Here is a 15,009-nt window from a genome sequence, read left to right as displayed (position 1 = left end):
ACTTAATATCTTAATTAACCTAAATCTATTCGTCGACTATAGTAAGACATATAGCCCCAGCTAGGTGTTACTTTATAGGATGCCTAAAGTTAGACTTGTGTTCATGGAAATGTATGTATCAGCTGTGTTTGCTATGAAGATATTTAGGTTAATTAAGATATTAAGTAATTCAATAAATTGTGGGGGATAAACAGTATAGAAAGCAAATGTAGATACCAGAGATAGTTTGGGAGGAGAGTGGGAGATGGCAGAGGGTAAGAGATAGGGGGAAAAATATATATATGAAACTAGAAATGGAAAATTATTGATGATAACATGTATGATTAAGCTACTATGCAGCACATTTATGGATGGGAAATTACATTTTGTATGCTGTGACAATGATCAGTGAATGAATGTAAATTGACTTAAAAAATAAATTAAAATAAAGAATAAAATTAAATAAATAATTCTTAAAAAAAAAAGTTGTGTCAGTCATATCCAGAGCCCTATAGCACAAAAGCAATAGTAAACTCTTCAAAGGTGTGACTTACTCATCTATGTAGCTCCAGATTAGTACAGTGCCAGACCCTTTTTTAATGCTCAATTAATGCTTAGAGCCCAACACAATCATTGATCCTTTGTGTCATTAACTGTGTTAAGACAAGTTCAAAGAAGGATTTGGGCTTTGCAGTAAGAGATTGGCTTATATTGTTTTTATTTTAAGCAGACAGACATTTATATATATATACATATGCAGAAAAAAAAAAAGGAAAGGAAAAGAACACAAACTATTCCCCAGTGCTTATTGACATAAACATACAAGGAGACTTCAAAAAATTCATGGAAAAATGAAAATGATTTATAGGTGGTTTTTTTTTGGTACTTTTTTTTTAGATCCATAGTTTTTTTTATGATACACATTTTATGTGAATTTTCTGAAGATCCTCTCCCCCTATGCAAAGCTCTGTTAAAAAAAAAAAGAAAAACAAAAACATAGTGAGAGAGAGAGCAAGAGAAAAAGATAAAAAGAGACAGTGGGACCAGCAGTTAGCGTAATGGCTATGTCGCTGGACTCCCACGTCGTCGACCGTGGTTTGTGTCCTGGACCTGGTAGCTTAAAACTCATACCGGGCATGTGTGCGTGCATGCCCAAGATCCCGAGAGGAGAATGGAGAAGGGATTGCAGCATGGCCATCCCCCCTGGGGGGGGGGGTTGATTTCTCGCTTTCAGTCTGTCTCTTTCTGTCTGGCAAGGGTGCGTGCCCTATAGCAAAACCTCTCCACAAAAAAAGAGAGAGCACCCCTAACAGGGCCTTGAGGCTGCAATCCACTTCCTATCTTTTTAGCCAGCCCCAGATCATGGACAAGCATGTGCTTGGTATAGTCAGGGAGGTCTCCCGACTTGAACCTCTCATGTGGGATTGCCACCCAGAGCTTGGTATTTTCCTACTGCCTCATTATCTGTTCCTACGCTGTACTTTTTTGATTTGGGAAAGAGGAATGAGCTCACTCAATGGCTTAATAAATGTGATCTCAACTGAGGTAACTTGAGAAGGTTATTATCATCATTATCATATTCATTTTTTTAGTAGTCCTTCTTTTTGGGGGGGGGGAGAGGTTTTTTATAGGGCGTGTGCACTTGCCAGACAGAGACAGAGAAATAACACCCCCAAGGGGGATGGCCATGCCACAATCCCTTCTCCTCCATTCTCCTCTCAGGATCTTGGGCATGCATGCACATGTGCCCAGCGTGAGTTTTAAGCCACCGGGTCTGGGACTTGAACCATGGCTGCCTACATGGGAGTCCAGCGACGTAGCTATTACACTAACTGCTGGTCCCAGTAGTTCTGCTTTTACTATTGTTCTAGTAGTCTATACAACCAATGAGCCTGGGAATTCTTTTTTTTTTTTTTTTTTTGAGAGTTTTTTGCTATAGGGCGCGTGTGCTCGCCAGACAGACAGAGAGAGACATAGAGACAGAAAGCGAGAAATCACCCCCCAGAGAGGATGGGCACGCCGCAATCCTTTTTCCTCCATTCTCCTCTCAGGATCTTGGGCACGCACGCACACATGCCCGGCGTGAGTTTTTAAGCCACCGGGTCCGGGACGCGAACCGTGGTCGACTACGTGGGAGTCCAGCGACATAGCCATTACGCTCACTGCTGGTTCCCGAGCCTGGGAATTCTAAAGAGCTGTGGAAGATGTGAAAACCTTCAGGACTCAAAATGACTGGAGCTCTTTGCTGGGATCTCCAGGCGACAAGAAGGCAGTCATCATTCTCACCATCACCATTAGGAGGCTCATCTCCCAGACCCTTCTACTAAATCCAACTGGGAGAGCTGGTAATTAGCTATTGTTTTCCTACAAGCTGTCAGTAGAAAGCTCTTTTCTGGAGTAAACATAAGCATTTCACTATTTTAAAGGAGTTTGCCTATCAAAGAAAAGACATTCCTTTCACTCCTTCCTCCTGAAAATACATCCTATGAACTCTTGTGCATGAAGAAGAATGAGAATCAGAAGACTTCTCTGGACTACCCTGAAATTTACTACAGGTGGTATGGCTAATTCAGTTCAAATCAAGTCCTTTTTTCACCAATCTTGTTCTCTTCACACATGAGAATTGGCCCTTGGAGTTAAATTCCTTTAGAAAGTTTCTATTGTAATTTTGGCAGTGAGTGATAATGCTAGATATGCAGTTGTTCAAACAGACTGAGGAACTTAGAATAAGGACCCAATGATTGCTAATTAGGTAGCCCTGTGGTCCACAATCCATTAAGGGGTCTGAGGTCCTAAAGCCCTCTACTTATTAGGGTGATGGGTTTAAAGTATGCTGCTTCTGTGGAACCATAAGCTTCAATTTCTGCTTTCAAGAACACTGAAACTTGGGAACCAGCAGTTAGCGTAATGGCTATGTCGCTGGACTCTCACGTAGTCGACCACGGTTTGCGTCCTGGACCCGGTGGCTTAAAACATGCCGGGTGTGTGTGCGTGCATGCCCAAGATCCCGAGAGGAGAATGGAGGAGAAGGGATTGTGGCGTGACCATCCCCCCTGGGGGGTGATTTCTCACTTTCTGTCTCTATGTCTCTCTCTGTCTGTCTGGCAAGCACACGCGCCCTATAGTGAAAACCTCTCCAAAAAAAAAAAAAAAAGAACATTGAAGCTTTTTAAAAGATGTAATAAAAACATTCACATTTAAGTAAATGCCATGTGCATCAAATTTTAACACATTGGAAATCACCTGTACCAGATTTCGAGCTAATCCTCTTGCTGTTTCTGTTTGATGAATAACTGTTATGAGGTCACAGAGTGAGCTGTTAAAATAATTTTTAAAAAAAAACTATTTCCTCATGTGAATTAGACCTTTCTCAGTACTGTGCGACTCAAACAAAAGATGAAAATAAACTGGCTACTAAGGCAATATAAGAAGGCAACTGTCAGGACCAGCAGATGGTGTATTGGCTATGTCACTGGACTCCCATGTAGTCGACTGTGGTTTGAGTCCTGGACCCGGTGGCTTTGACCCATACTGGGCACGTGGAGGAGAAGGGATTGCAGCATGGCCATCTCCCCTGGGGATGATTTTTTACTTTCTGTCTCTGTTTCTCTCTCTCTATTTCTGGTGAGCACACATGCCCTATAGCAAAAATCTCTCCAAAAAAAAAAAGAAAGGTAACTGTTAATCTCTGATTTTAAACGTTGTGTGTATTATACTATTATACTGGATTAATACAAAACTGCTTTAACATGTATTAAATTATGGGGTTCTTCCTTAACATTTCAACAAAGAAAAAGATACCTCTTTCTTCTTTTTTTAAAATTTGCTATAGGGAGAATGCACTTGTAGGGAGGGTTGGATAGAGAAAATGAGGAAGCATCTTCCAGATGGGATGACCACATTACAATCCCTTCTTCATTCTCTTCTTGGGATATTGGGCATGCACAGCATGCAACAGCATGTTTTTCAAGTTGCTGGGTCCAGGAGGACTCAAACCTCACAATTGGCCATGTGAGATCCAGCTGCCTTCACCACTACACCACCTCACTGGGTTTCTTTCCTTATGAGAGAGAGAAAGGTATTTTTGATCGAGTCTTGCTCTTGTGATCCTCTGCTATAGCCTTTTAGTTTGTTAGGATTACGAGTGAAGGCAACTGCTCCCAGCCTGTTTTGGTTGATCCAGGATCCAAATCCAGTTCTCTTGTGTGGCTCTGGCCTCGAGCAACAGCACTCTACCGCTTGTGCCACCGTGTCTGGGCTAGAGTACCTCTCTTTAAAATGAAAACATTTGAAAACCACTGCTTTGGATCATGTTGCAGAATTTCTGGGGCTGGAAGAATCTTTGCAATAAATCTAGACTCCAGCTCTCTTGTATAGGCCAGTTGTGTATTTTACCCTACAGCAGTTGTATCCTTCACTTTCTCCTGGAAAATTACCCTTTCTACATTACAAACAGACTTTGTGAGACTGTTGTTCAAGACAGACTGCTCTTTTCTAGACTACACTCAGGTGAATCAGACTCTCTCCCCCAGGAATTTTAATTCTAAAAGGTCTACTTTAAGGACTGGGAGGGCCTTATCCCTATGCCCTTGTCCTGAAAACACTGTCCATAGTTCCTGGGACTTGGCTTCTCTAGTGCCCTTCAGGGTCTTGTGTACTTTCTGAGGCTTGTTGTGTGGCCTTTCCTTTGAAGTCCTCAAACCCCTTTAGTAGACTAACTCCCCTTCCTACTGCCTTTTTTCAGGCTAGACAGAGTTGTCTCTGCTGTTTGCAACTAAACTACTCTGATTTACTCCTAACTTTGTAAATGGGGAAATATAGCACCAAAAGAACTTGTTGGGCTGACCCTGTGGCTTAGTGGTTAAAGGCGGTATCTTCACATGGCCAACCATGTGGTTTGAATCCTGACCCCAGCGGCTTGAAAAACACACAAGGCATGTGCGTATGTGTGCCTAAAATCCTGACAGAATGGGGAAATGGAAGAGAAGGGATTTTCTGACCATGCCCCACTGAGGGGTGCTTTCTCCTTCTCTGTCTTTGTCAAGTGCATGTGCCCTCTGGCTAAATGTTTTTAAAAAAGTGACTTGTTCAAGGCCACACTGTGATAACTTTGGATACAAGTTTAAGGTTATGTCCTGCAGATAGAGATGATCCTGAATCAATAGTCACAAAATCAGAACAATCTTTATAGGACAGAGTTCACCCTATATGTGTATGTGAGAGAGAAAACGAGATAAGAGAGATTGAAACAGAATGAATAGTGGTGTTGGAGATGAGGGTTGCATGTCTCAGAGCCTCATAACAGTGGACCCATAATTCTGAGCCACACATGTGAGTTTCAGTTCTGGTCATTAAACCAGGCAAAGTTGCAGAGGCTCAGAACCATGTTCTCAGGACCCTAACGCTTGGGGAAGGATTCTGAAAAAGATGGAAGAATCTCAGAATCACAAACTGAAGGGGAACTTGGGCAGGTAAATGCCTAAATGGGGACCAGCTGATAGTGTAATGGTTACATCACTGGACTCCCACATAGTTGACCATGGACCTGGTAGCTTGAAACTCACGCCAGGTGCATATGTGTACTTTCCCAAAATCCTGAGAGGAAAATGGAGAAGGGATTGAGCCATGCCCATCCCCACTGGGGGGTGATTTCTTGCTTTCTATCTTTTTGTCTCTTTCTTTCCAGTAAGCACACATGTCCTAGAGCAAAAATCTCTATTTAAAAAAATGCCTACATGACTCATCCTTGAGGATGAGTCAACGAAAGCAAGAACTGAGATTCTGAGGGATTGGAACATATATACTACAATGGTTCTAGTCTCTAATAAGGGCCAATGGACATGGCCTATAGGATCACAAGCTCTATTAGAAGAAGATCCAGTATTCCCCAGCACCTGGAATGTGGTAGATGCTCAATATACATTTGTTGAATGAATGAATGAATGAATGAAGAAATGAATGGGTTGGTCTTCCTTGTGGTTATCTAGACCAGGAAGGCAACTGTCTTGTTACTAATGGACAGGGTCTTTAGCTTTGTATCCCTGGCCTTACCCCGGGGGCCAAATAGTGCCTGGTTGGTGAACAGTGTCTGGAAAACAGAGGAGCAGTGGCTGCAATATGTTTTCAATAGTCTCATGACTGATGACATTTACTCCACAGCAGCTGTCATACAAGGAACAAAAGGTTCTTGTCCTGTAAGCTTGCAGCCTAAATGACAAAACAAAACAAGCAACTGGCAGCTTTTCTATGGTGTGTGTGTGTACGTGTGTGTGTGTGTTGTTGTTGTTGTTCTTGTGTTAAAGGCCTAGATAAGCAATACTACGTTGAATATATAACAAGAGCAGCAGACATGGTGTTTTTCCCATTTCATAAACAAGTATATGGAAACCTAGAGAGACAAAAGATTTACCTGGTGTGCAGAGCTGTGTCGACCTGAAGTACCCACCTTCTCGGGCTTTGACCAGGTGGCTGGCATTCTATTTAATCCTGAGCCTGGCTGGATAGAGAGAGGTACTCACCTGCTCATTCCCATACCAGCTATGTCACTTACAGGCACAACCTGGATTTCCAGTTGGAAAAGGGTCCTTGGAACGGAGTTCAAGAGATTTGAAAGAGGGAAGGTTGGAAGGTGGACAAGTGTCTATCCCCAAGGACAGAGATACATATTGGGTACCAGGGCTGTGGTAACTGCTCCACATTTTTCTGTCTCCTAGCCTCTCTTTAGAATCTTTTTTGGCACAACTCTTTTTTGTTATCTTCTGCTACCACCCTTGTTTCTGTATCTTGGCTCTTCCTTAGTCACAGTAATTCCTTGGGCAGCTCCAGCGGCACGGGGCACTGACGGATGGTGTCTTCTAAGTTTTCCTTCCTACTGATAGGTATGCCCCCAGACAAGCAAAACGAGTAGATGATGTCACTTGGAATCTTCCCCATCAAGGCTCTGGAAGTTTCTGCGAGACACCTCTCCCTCCCCTGGCTGACCTTTCCTTAACAGATACTGCTCCCCCTCTGAGGGTCCTACCAAAGATAGAAAGTTGTGCTTCAGTTTTGCATAGGTTGAGAATCTCAAAGGATAGAATTTTCAGGGAACAACTTGGGACATTTTGGGCAATGGGTTCCTGACAATTCAGTGCAAGGATTCCTGCCTCCTTATCAGTTGGTAGAGCGTGGTGGGGAGTGAGGAAGTATCCCTGAATCCTCGCTTCCTTGAGAGTCCAATACTTCACTGGTTGGAGAAACAACTCTAGGTTATGAGTTTAAAATTCCTGAGGGGCAATGGGTAGTGATCATTGAGCCTGGGGTGGAAGAAACCCGTAGGTTCCCACAATTCTGTGAATTCCTGGGAAAGATGGGAGGAGTTGGGCACAAATGTGCAGCTCAACAAAGGAGCACTTAAGGCTCTAGGATCTTCAGCTGCAGAGAACTACAGCAAACATCCAGTCACCACCAGCGGTTTTCTCCACAAGCCCCCTGGAACCGACAGCCTAGAGAAATGGAGTTGTATGGAGTCGTAACAGTTCTCTTTTTCCCGGGTTGTGGAGAGCGCCACAGGACTGAAAGGCAGATCCTTAATGGCTCCTTTCTCCCGGGCTGGTCTGCATTCCCTGGTTTCGAAGGCAGCCTCGGATGTTCTCCCGCTCGTACCCAGAGGCCAAATTCGGAGAAACGATTGCCCAGAGCAGCCATAGGGCAGGGACAACTAGCTTTCCCTAGCCCCAGGGTAGTGGCGCAGGCGAAGGGACTTCCGAGGTTGGGAGTGCTCGACGAAGAGACTGGGACGCTTCGGGTTCTTTAAAGAAACAGCCACACACCTATGAGCTGCCTACATTTATTTGGATTTTAGCTCAAGCCAGGTCTTCTGAAGCTCCGCCTCCTGAAAGCCACGCCCGCGCCCATTTGCAAAAGCCATAACCATTGCCTGCCCCCGCGGTCACCCCGGGTCCGCGTAGCACCGCCTCCGCGGTTCCGAGTGGGTGCGCTCAGCAGCCGGGGTTGAAGACGCGGCAGGTGCAGGAGCTGCGGAAGAAGCGGCACTGGCAGAAGGCGCACGGGTCACAGCAGGCCGGGGCCGGCGGCTTGCAGCTGTCACGGGTGGCCACGCAGGGTACGGGGGGCGGTGGCCGGGACCTCATCGTCTTCTCCATCGAAGCCTTTTTCTGCGGAGAAAATATCGGGGCTACCCAAGCCAGCCACGCCGCTCCACCGGTCCTCTCCTGTGCCAGGGAGCTCCTCCGGCCTTGGAGGTCTCAGACTAGACACCCCTGCCCAGCTGTCCTCCGCTGGCTTGACCCATGCCCATGAGTCACCCTAAAGGGTCCCTGCCCTGCTTCCCTAATCAGGTGCCTGGCCTCCATCCTCCTTCAGACACACCAGGTTCTTGCCTGGTCCTTTTCTCTCCCTAAGGGCTCCACTCAGGCCCACAGGTTTTTACTACATCTCTATGTCTAACCGCTTGCAGTCTAAGCACAATCCCTGCCAGTTCTGTTTTCACAATAGAGCTGGATTCCATCCAGTTCACTACCCTGGGCCAGGCTGCTACCTTCTCCCCTGGGTCGCTGTGGGCCTCTTACAGTCCGTCTTCCAGTGCACCAAAGGGACCTCTCTGAAGACAGGATAGCATCCCACCCCGGCAGAAAGCCTATCAGTAGTTTCTCTTTGCACTTAGAACGGAAATATGAACTTCCTTTCGGCCCTCAGGTCTTCTGATGTTCGCCCTTTGCCCAGCTCTTGGACCTGTTTTTACCTCTTTGCTTCACTGGGCTTTCTTCTGAGCACTGAACACAGCACTAAGTTCCTGCTGCAGGACTTCCAGCTTGCTACTCCCTATCCTGGCTGGCTGTATTGCTGGCTGTCCAATACGGTTAGCTATTCCTCATATGTGGCTGAGTACTTCTAATGCGTTTAGTACAACTAAGGAAGTGAATTTTCCCTTTTTAATTAATTAAAATTTAAAACTGAAAATATAAAATATTTTCCTCCTTAGATGCAAGCTGATTGTCTTACTAGGACTATATTTTGCTTTGTTGAAAATTTATTATTGGTGGGACTGGCAGGTGGCGTGAGAGTTAAATGTGCTAAACTCCCACATGATTGACTGTGGTTTGAGTCCTATACCTGATGGCTTCATGCCCATGAGTCACCCTAAAGGGTCCCTGCCCTGCTTCCCTAATCAGGTGCCTGGCCTCCATCCTCCTTCAGACACACCAGGTTCTTGCCTGGTCCTTTTCTCTCCCTAAGGGCTCCACTCAGGCCCACAGGTTTTTACTACATCTCTATGTCTAACCGCTTGCAGTCTAAGCACAATCCCTGCCAGTTCTGTTTTCACAATAGAGCTGGATTCCATCCAGTTCACTACCCTGGGCCAGGCTGCTACCTTCTCCCCTGGGTCGCTGTGGGCCTCTTACAGTCCGTCTTCCAGTGCACCAAAGGGACCTCTCTGAAGACAGGATAGCATCCCACCCCGGCAGAAAGCCTATCAGTAGTTTCTCTTTGCACTTAGAACGGAAATATGAACTTCCTTTCGGCCCTCAGGTCTTCTGATGTTCGCCCTTTGCCCAGCTCTTGGACCTGTTTTTACCTCTTTGCTTCACTGGGCTTTCTTCTGAGCACTGAACACAGCACTAAGTTCCTGCTGCAGGACTTCCAGCTTGCTACTCCCTATCCTGGCTGGCTGTATTGCTGGCTGTCCAATACGGTTAGCTATTCCTCATATGTGGCTGAGTACTTCTAATGCGTTTAGTACAACTAAGGAAGTGAATTTTCCCTTTTTAATTAATTAAAATTTAAAACTGAAAATATAAAATATTTTCCTCCTTAGATGCAAGCTGATTGTCTTACTAGGACTATATTTTGCTTTGTTGAAAATTTATTATTGGTGGGACTGGCAGGTGGCGTGAGAGTTAAATGTGCTAAACTCCCACATGATTGACTGTGGTTTGAGTCCTATACCTGATGGCTTGCTTTCTCACTTTCCCGTTCTCTCTGTCTCTCACTGGTCAAATTAACTAATAATAATCATCATTACAGTAAATTAATTCTTAAAAAGAAAAAGAAAATTTATTATTGGAATTGTGTCAATTGCACACCAGATTTCAAAGACTTAGCACAAAAAAAGAATATAAATATTGCAGTAACTTTTAAAATGTTAATACTTTGAATATATTGGGTTAAAGAAAAAAATTAATTGCATTTGTTTCTTTTTATATTTTTAAAATGTGGCTACTAGAAAATTTAAAATTATATATGCTTTTTACATTATATTTATATTGAGCATTGCTGCTCCAAACTACTGAGTTTTTCAGTCTTTATTTATATACTGTTTCCTTAGAGGCTTCCCTAACCATGCTTCCCTCTCGTACTCTTATTACCAGGCTTTGATTTGTTCATAGCCTTTATATCTGATTTTACTTATTTATTGATTTATGTGATGTTCACCTATTTTTTCCCACAAGAATGTAAATTCTGTAGAAGCAGGAACATACTGCTCTCATTCACTTCTGTATTTCTAGTGTCCGGCATGTAAATATATCTGTCAGCTATATATTCCTCTCTGTTAATCATGTCATCTGCTAATTTGCAACCAGCAAAACAGGTCCAGAGAGGAGAAAGAACTTCATCAAGATCTCACAGTGCCAGGTTATACCTCCCAATAACTATTGGGTCATCAGAAAAGTCATGACAATTTCATGCAGAAAATCATGGAAAAGGGGCTGGCTGGTAGCATGGTGGGTAAGGGCACTGGACTCCCACAGAGCCCACTGTGGTTTAAGTCCAGGAACTGGACTTAAACTTGCTTTCTCACTTTTTCCTCTCTCTTTTTCTCTCTCTGTCCTTCTCTAGAGCCAAATTAAAATAAACAAATAGAGGGAACCAGCAGTTAGCATAATGGCTATGTCGCCGGACTCCCATGTAGTTGACTGCGGTTCGCGTCCCGGACCCGGTGGCTTAAAACTCACGCCGGGCGCGTGTGCGTGCGTGCCCAAGATCTCGAGAGGAGAATGGAGGAGAAGGGATTGCGGCGTGGCCATCCCCCCTGGGGGGTGATTTCTCGCTTTCTGTCTCTATGTCTCTTTCTATCTGTCTGGCGAGCGCACGCGCCCTATAGCGAAAACTTCTCCAAAAAAAAAAAAAAAAACCTAACAAATAAATAAAGTTAAATAAAATAATTCTTAAAAAAAACAGAAAAATACATCATGACTTTTCTGACAACCCAATAGTTCAGTGCTCCCTGCTCTAGTTACAGTTGATTTTATATATTGAAACACACTAAGACAGAAATGATCTAAGTATTTTAACAATGCCTTAATTTAGTATTTCCCAGTGTGGAAACTCATATTACCATGGTATGATTATAGGTGGCACTTGAACATTTAATGGCTCTGAACCACATGGTGAGAAACATTTTTCTCCCCCAATTTCTTTCAACATGAAAAGCTCAGTTTGGTGTCAATATATCCTTCACACTGCTCAGTTTGGGTGCCTTTATGTCCCTAATGTTTCTAATGTGACCTTTAACAGAGAGAGCAGGTCTCAGATTTAGAATTTTTGGCAGGTAATAACATCCAGCTAGAGTTCGGTTTATCTTTTTTTTTTTAACTTGTTTTATTCACTTTAAAATGTCTTCGCTTTATTTATATAGTTACCTTTTATAAGTAGCTAGTGATACTAGTTTATCTTCTATTAATGGCAAGTGGTAGTATCACAGTTTTACATTTTTAAGTTTTTACTTTAAATAAATATGTGAGAAGACTTCAAAAAGTTCACAGAAAGTGGAATTAAAGTATAATTTCATTTGGGTGCAAAAAAATCAGAAATTCATGCCTAGATTTTTTTTTTTTTTAATTTGCCTGAAAGCACATTCACTTTCTAGAGAGGGAGAGACAGAAAGCACCGCACATGGGGACTGGTCACACTGCAAATCCTTCTTCTCCATTTTGCCTTCCTTTTGGAATTTTGGGCACACACACGTGTCCAGTATGTTTCTCAAGTTACTTTGTCCAGCATGCGAACTGTGCAGTCGGCCATGTGAGATCCAGTCCCACAATCAAGAGGTCACAGGCTGACCCCATGCGTAGTTTTTCATAATACACATTTTCTATGAACTTTTTAAAAGACCTCCTCCTACCCCCATTAAATAGGTGAAACTCAAATGTGGTAAACGTGAAAGTGGTTCTGAAATGACTGAAGCGTGGGAAATATTGCATTTATCCAAAGAATGAGTGATGGTGAAATTGCAGGCAGAGGGTTAACCAAGATAGGAAACTGCTTTTCAGCAGGTAAGCTATTTTGTTCAGTAATCTTCAAATCTCTGGGCTTCTCTGAGGGTTTGGGTCAGGGCTATAGGTCAGGAACCTTTAGGTATTTTTTAGTTTCTTTTGTTGATGCAGGCCTGGAGAATCAGTTAGCGCCCAGGCAGAGCTTGGGATCCTTCCCTTTGTAAGTCTGATTCCACCCCAACAATTAGAACTCCCAGGCCTACCTTGGAAGATTTCTTCTTTTCTGCTTCTTTTCTGCTGATCGCTTTGGATTTTTTGTTCAGTGCTTCAAAAAGAGACAGAGGAGCAAAGCCAGATGTTTCTATGGGCCCTGGGTTGCAAGGAAAGTAGGAAGACTAGAGGGGTTCTGAAAACTTTCGTGGTGAAGGAGGAGAGGAGGTTGGCTGGATGAATCTTGGTGGGACTCAGGCCAACAGTTTCTTGTTAGCCTGGCTGCTGATCTGGGGCCAGAGACTGAGAGAACTGTTTTCTGAAGGAAGGCAAACAGGAAATCCAAGGAGGCCTTGCAGTTGACTGTGGCATCCACAAGGGGCCTGGTCCCTTGGCCTGGTTGTCCCTGGGCCACTCAGAACAGCTACAGATGCCCCTTCTGTAGACACCAGTCTGGCAGGCACAAGGCCACTGTGATACTCTGAAAATGGACTCAGTATTTTGTACATGGCTGCACCTGTGTTTTCTGTATTCATATTTTCCACTTGCAGAGGTTTAGAGCCAGGCAGACCTGATTTGAATCCTGACTGTGCCCTGACACCTGTATGGTCTTGGGTAACCTCATTAACTTTCTTGAGACTCAGTTTTTTCATCTGCCAGAATGGTTCTATATACTTTAACCTATTGTGTTGTCTTAAGGATAAATGAGGTATGTTTATAAAGTGAAAAGTCTTGCATATCGGGACCAGCAGATGGTATAATGGTTACGTTGTTGTACTCCCACATAGTTGGCTGTTGTTCATGCCCTGGACCCCAAAAATCTCTCTAACCAAAAACAAAACAAAACAACCCAACAACAAAAAAGTCTTACATATCAAATACGATCAATGAATGTTGATACTCCCTCCCTACTTTTCCCTTCCTGTACTTTCCTAATATGTCTAGAATATCCTCTTTTCCTAGTAAGAGGCAACTCAGTAAGGGGATATTGTTTTGAGTTTAGGTTCCACAAGTAAACACCTGAGATTAAATTCTGGCTCAGCAAATTAAGAACTGTGTGATCATGTGCTAGTTACTTAACTTTTCTAAGCCTCAATTTACTCAACTATGAAATATTAACAAAAACATTACTCTCCTGGGGACCAGCAGGTGGTGTGGTGGTTAAGGCGCTGGATACTTCCATGTGGCCAACCACAGTTCAAGTCTTGAACCTGGTGGCTTGCTTTCTCACTTTCCCTCTCTCTCTCTCTCTTGCTTGTGTGTGTGTATCTCTGGTCAAGTGAAAATAAATGAATGAATAAATAAAATTAAAAACAACAACAACAACAAAAACATCATTCTCCTTATAGTGCCTAGCACACAGTATGTCTACTACTATCAGGTGAAGTCAGACCAGAAGATCTCCAATGCCAGGCTCTAATGTTCCTCATATTTTTCCCTGAGTAGTTATTCTCTACATTGGCCTGACAGAATTGGCTCATGTCAGACTTGGTTATATTCTGCAGCTTTTCCTAAAGTTTGTTATCATTGACAGGACTTCTGTAATCTTTAAGTTTCAGAAATGCTATGTTAAGGCCAGCCAGTGGCACGATGGTTAAAGTGGCTAGATCTCATATGGTCAACTGTGTGGTTTAAGTCCCAGACCTGGGGGCTTGAAAGGCATACCAGGGGTGTGTACAGGTATGCTCAAAATCCTGAGAAGAGAATGGGGGGGGAGGGATTGCGTCATGGTTATCTCTCTCTCTCTCTCTGTCTCTCTCTGGCAAGCATATGTGCGCTATTGCAAATTTAAATAAATAAATTAACCAAGAAAGAAAAATGCTATGTTAAACCATGTTTACTAAGCCTCTGGATTCAAGCTTTTTCAGAGCTGCTAACATGCTAAGCTGCATATTAGATTGGTGGCATGCAGGGCTTTCCCAAACCACATGAGTTCAGGGATACTTTATTCTCCCAGGATTATTTCACAAGATAAATATGAAAAGAGCCATGATAATTGCAATAGATCCTGGTGGCAGCCAGGGGAAGCAGGCTTGACATCCTATAGCCTCCTGTCATGGGCCAGAGCTTAGAAGCTGGGCCCCAGGCCAAACCACTTACCCACGATAGATACAGAAGGAAAATCCAACAGGTTCATGGAGGAGTTACTCCTTAGGCGCCTGTCCTCTCTGGGCTTCTCTTCAGGTGCCAAGTGGCTGAAGGCAGTGAGGAAGTATAGGAAGACCAAAAGGATGGCCAGGAACAAGCGAGTGACATCCATTGTAGCAGCCTGAGTGGGACAAAGAAGGTTGTCAGGCAAACGGGTCAGGGACAGTGGCAAGAGCACGTGCCTTCCTGCTTTTTTTGGGCTGGTGGTCTGACTCTCTTCCACAAGTGTCTCAGTGGAGAACTGGCAAGGCTTAGGTCAGGAAGGGGAACTGATGACAGAAGAAACAGAAAAGGAGAGATAAGAGACCGAGAGAAAGATAAGGGGAAGAGATTGAAACAAAAAGAAAAGAAATGCATTGTATTGGTTTTTGCTTCCCAAGGATGGGATTTTTTTTTTTTTTTTGGTCAGAAAGTGCCAGTATTCACCAGAAAGAGAGAAAGAGAGAGAGAGATAAAG

The 15,009-nt window shown here is 43.7% G+C and overlaps 1 protein-coding gene across 2 annotated transcripts in view; it reads right to left on the bottom strand.

Annotated features, from left to right (window-relative positions):
• Positions 1-7,793: 7,793 nt before the first annotated feature.
• Positions 7,794-15,009, bottom strand: part of ASIP (agouti signaling protein) — a 206,873-nt gene continuing 199,657 nt past the window's right edge. For both annotated transcript variants that reach the window (XM_006144019.3, XM_006144020.2), the window contains 3 exons: positions 14,505-14,673; positions 12,458-12,519; positions 7,794-8,135 (listed from right to left, as the gene is read on the bottom strand). In XM_006144019.3, the coding sequence (XP_006144081.1) occupies positions 7,959-8,135; positions 12,458-12,519; positions 14,505-14,673 (408 nt within the window). In that variant the 3' untranslated portion in view covers positions 7,794-7,958. The remainder of the gene's footprint in view (positions 8,136-12,457; positions 12,520-14,504; positions 14,674-15,009) is intronic.

The sequence above is a fragment of the Tupaia chinensis genome, unplaced genomic scaffold, assembly GCF_000334495.1.
Source record: "Tupaia chinensis unplaced genomic scaffold, TupChi_1.0 Scaffold000115_1, whole genome shotgun sequence".
Taxonomy (NCBI): Eukaryota; Metazoa; Chordata; class Mammalia; order Scandentia; family Tupaiidae; genus Tupaia; species Tupaia belangeri.
The sequence above is the reverse complement of the archived record's forward strand: the minus strand, read 5'-3'. Positions and strand labels throughout refer to the sequence as shown.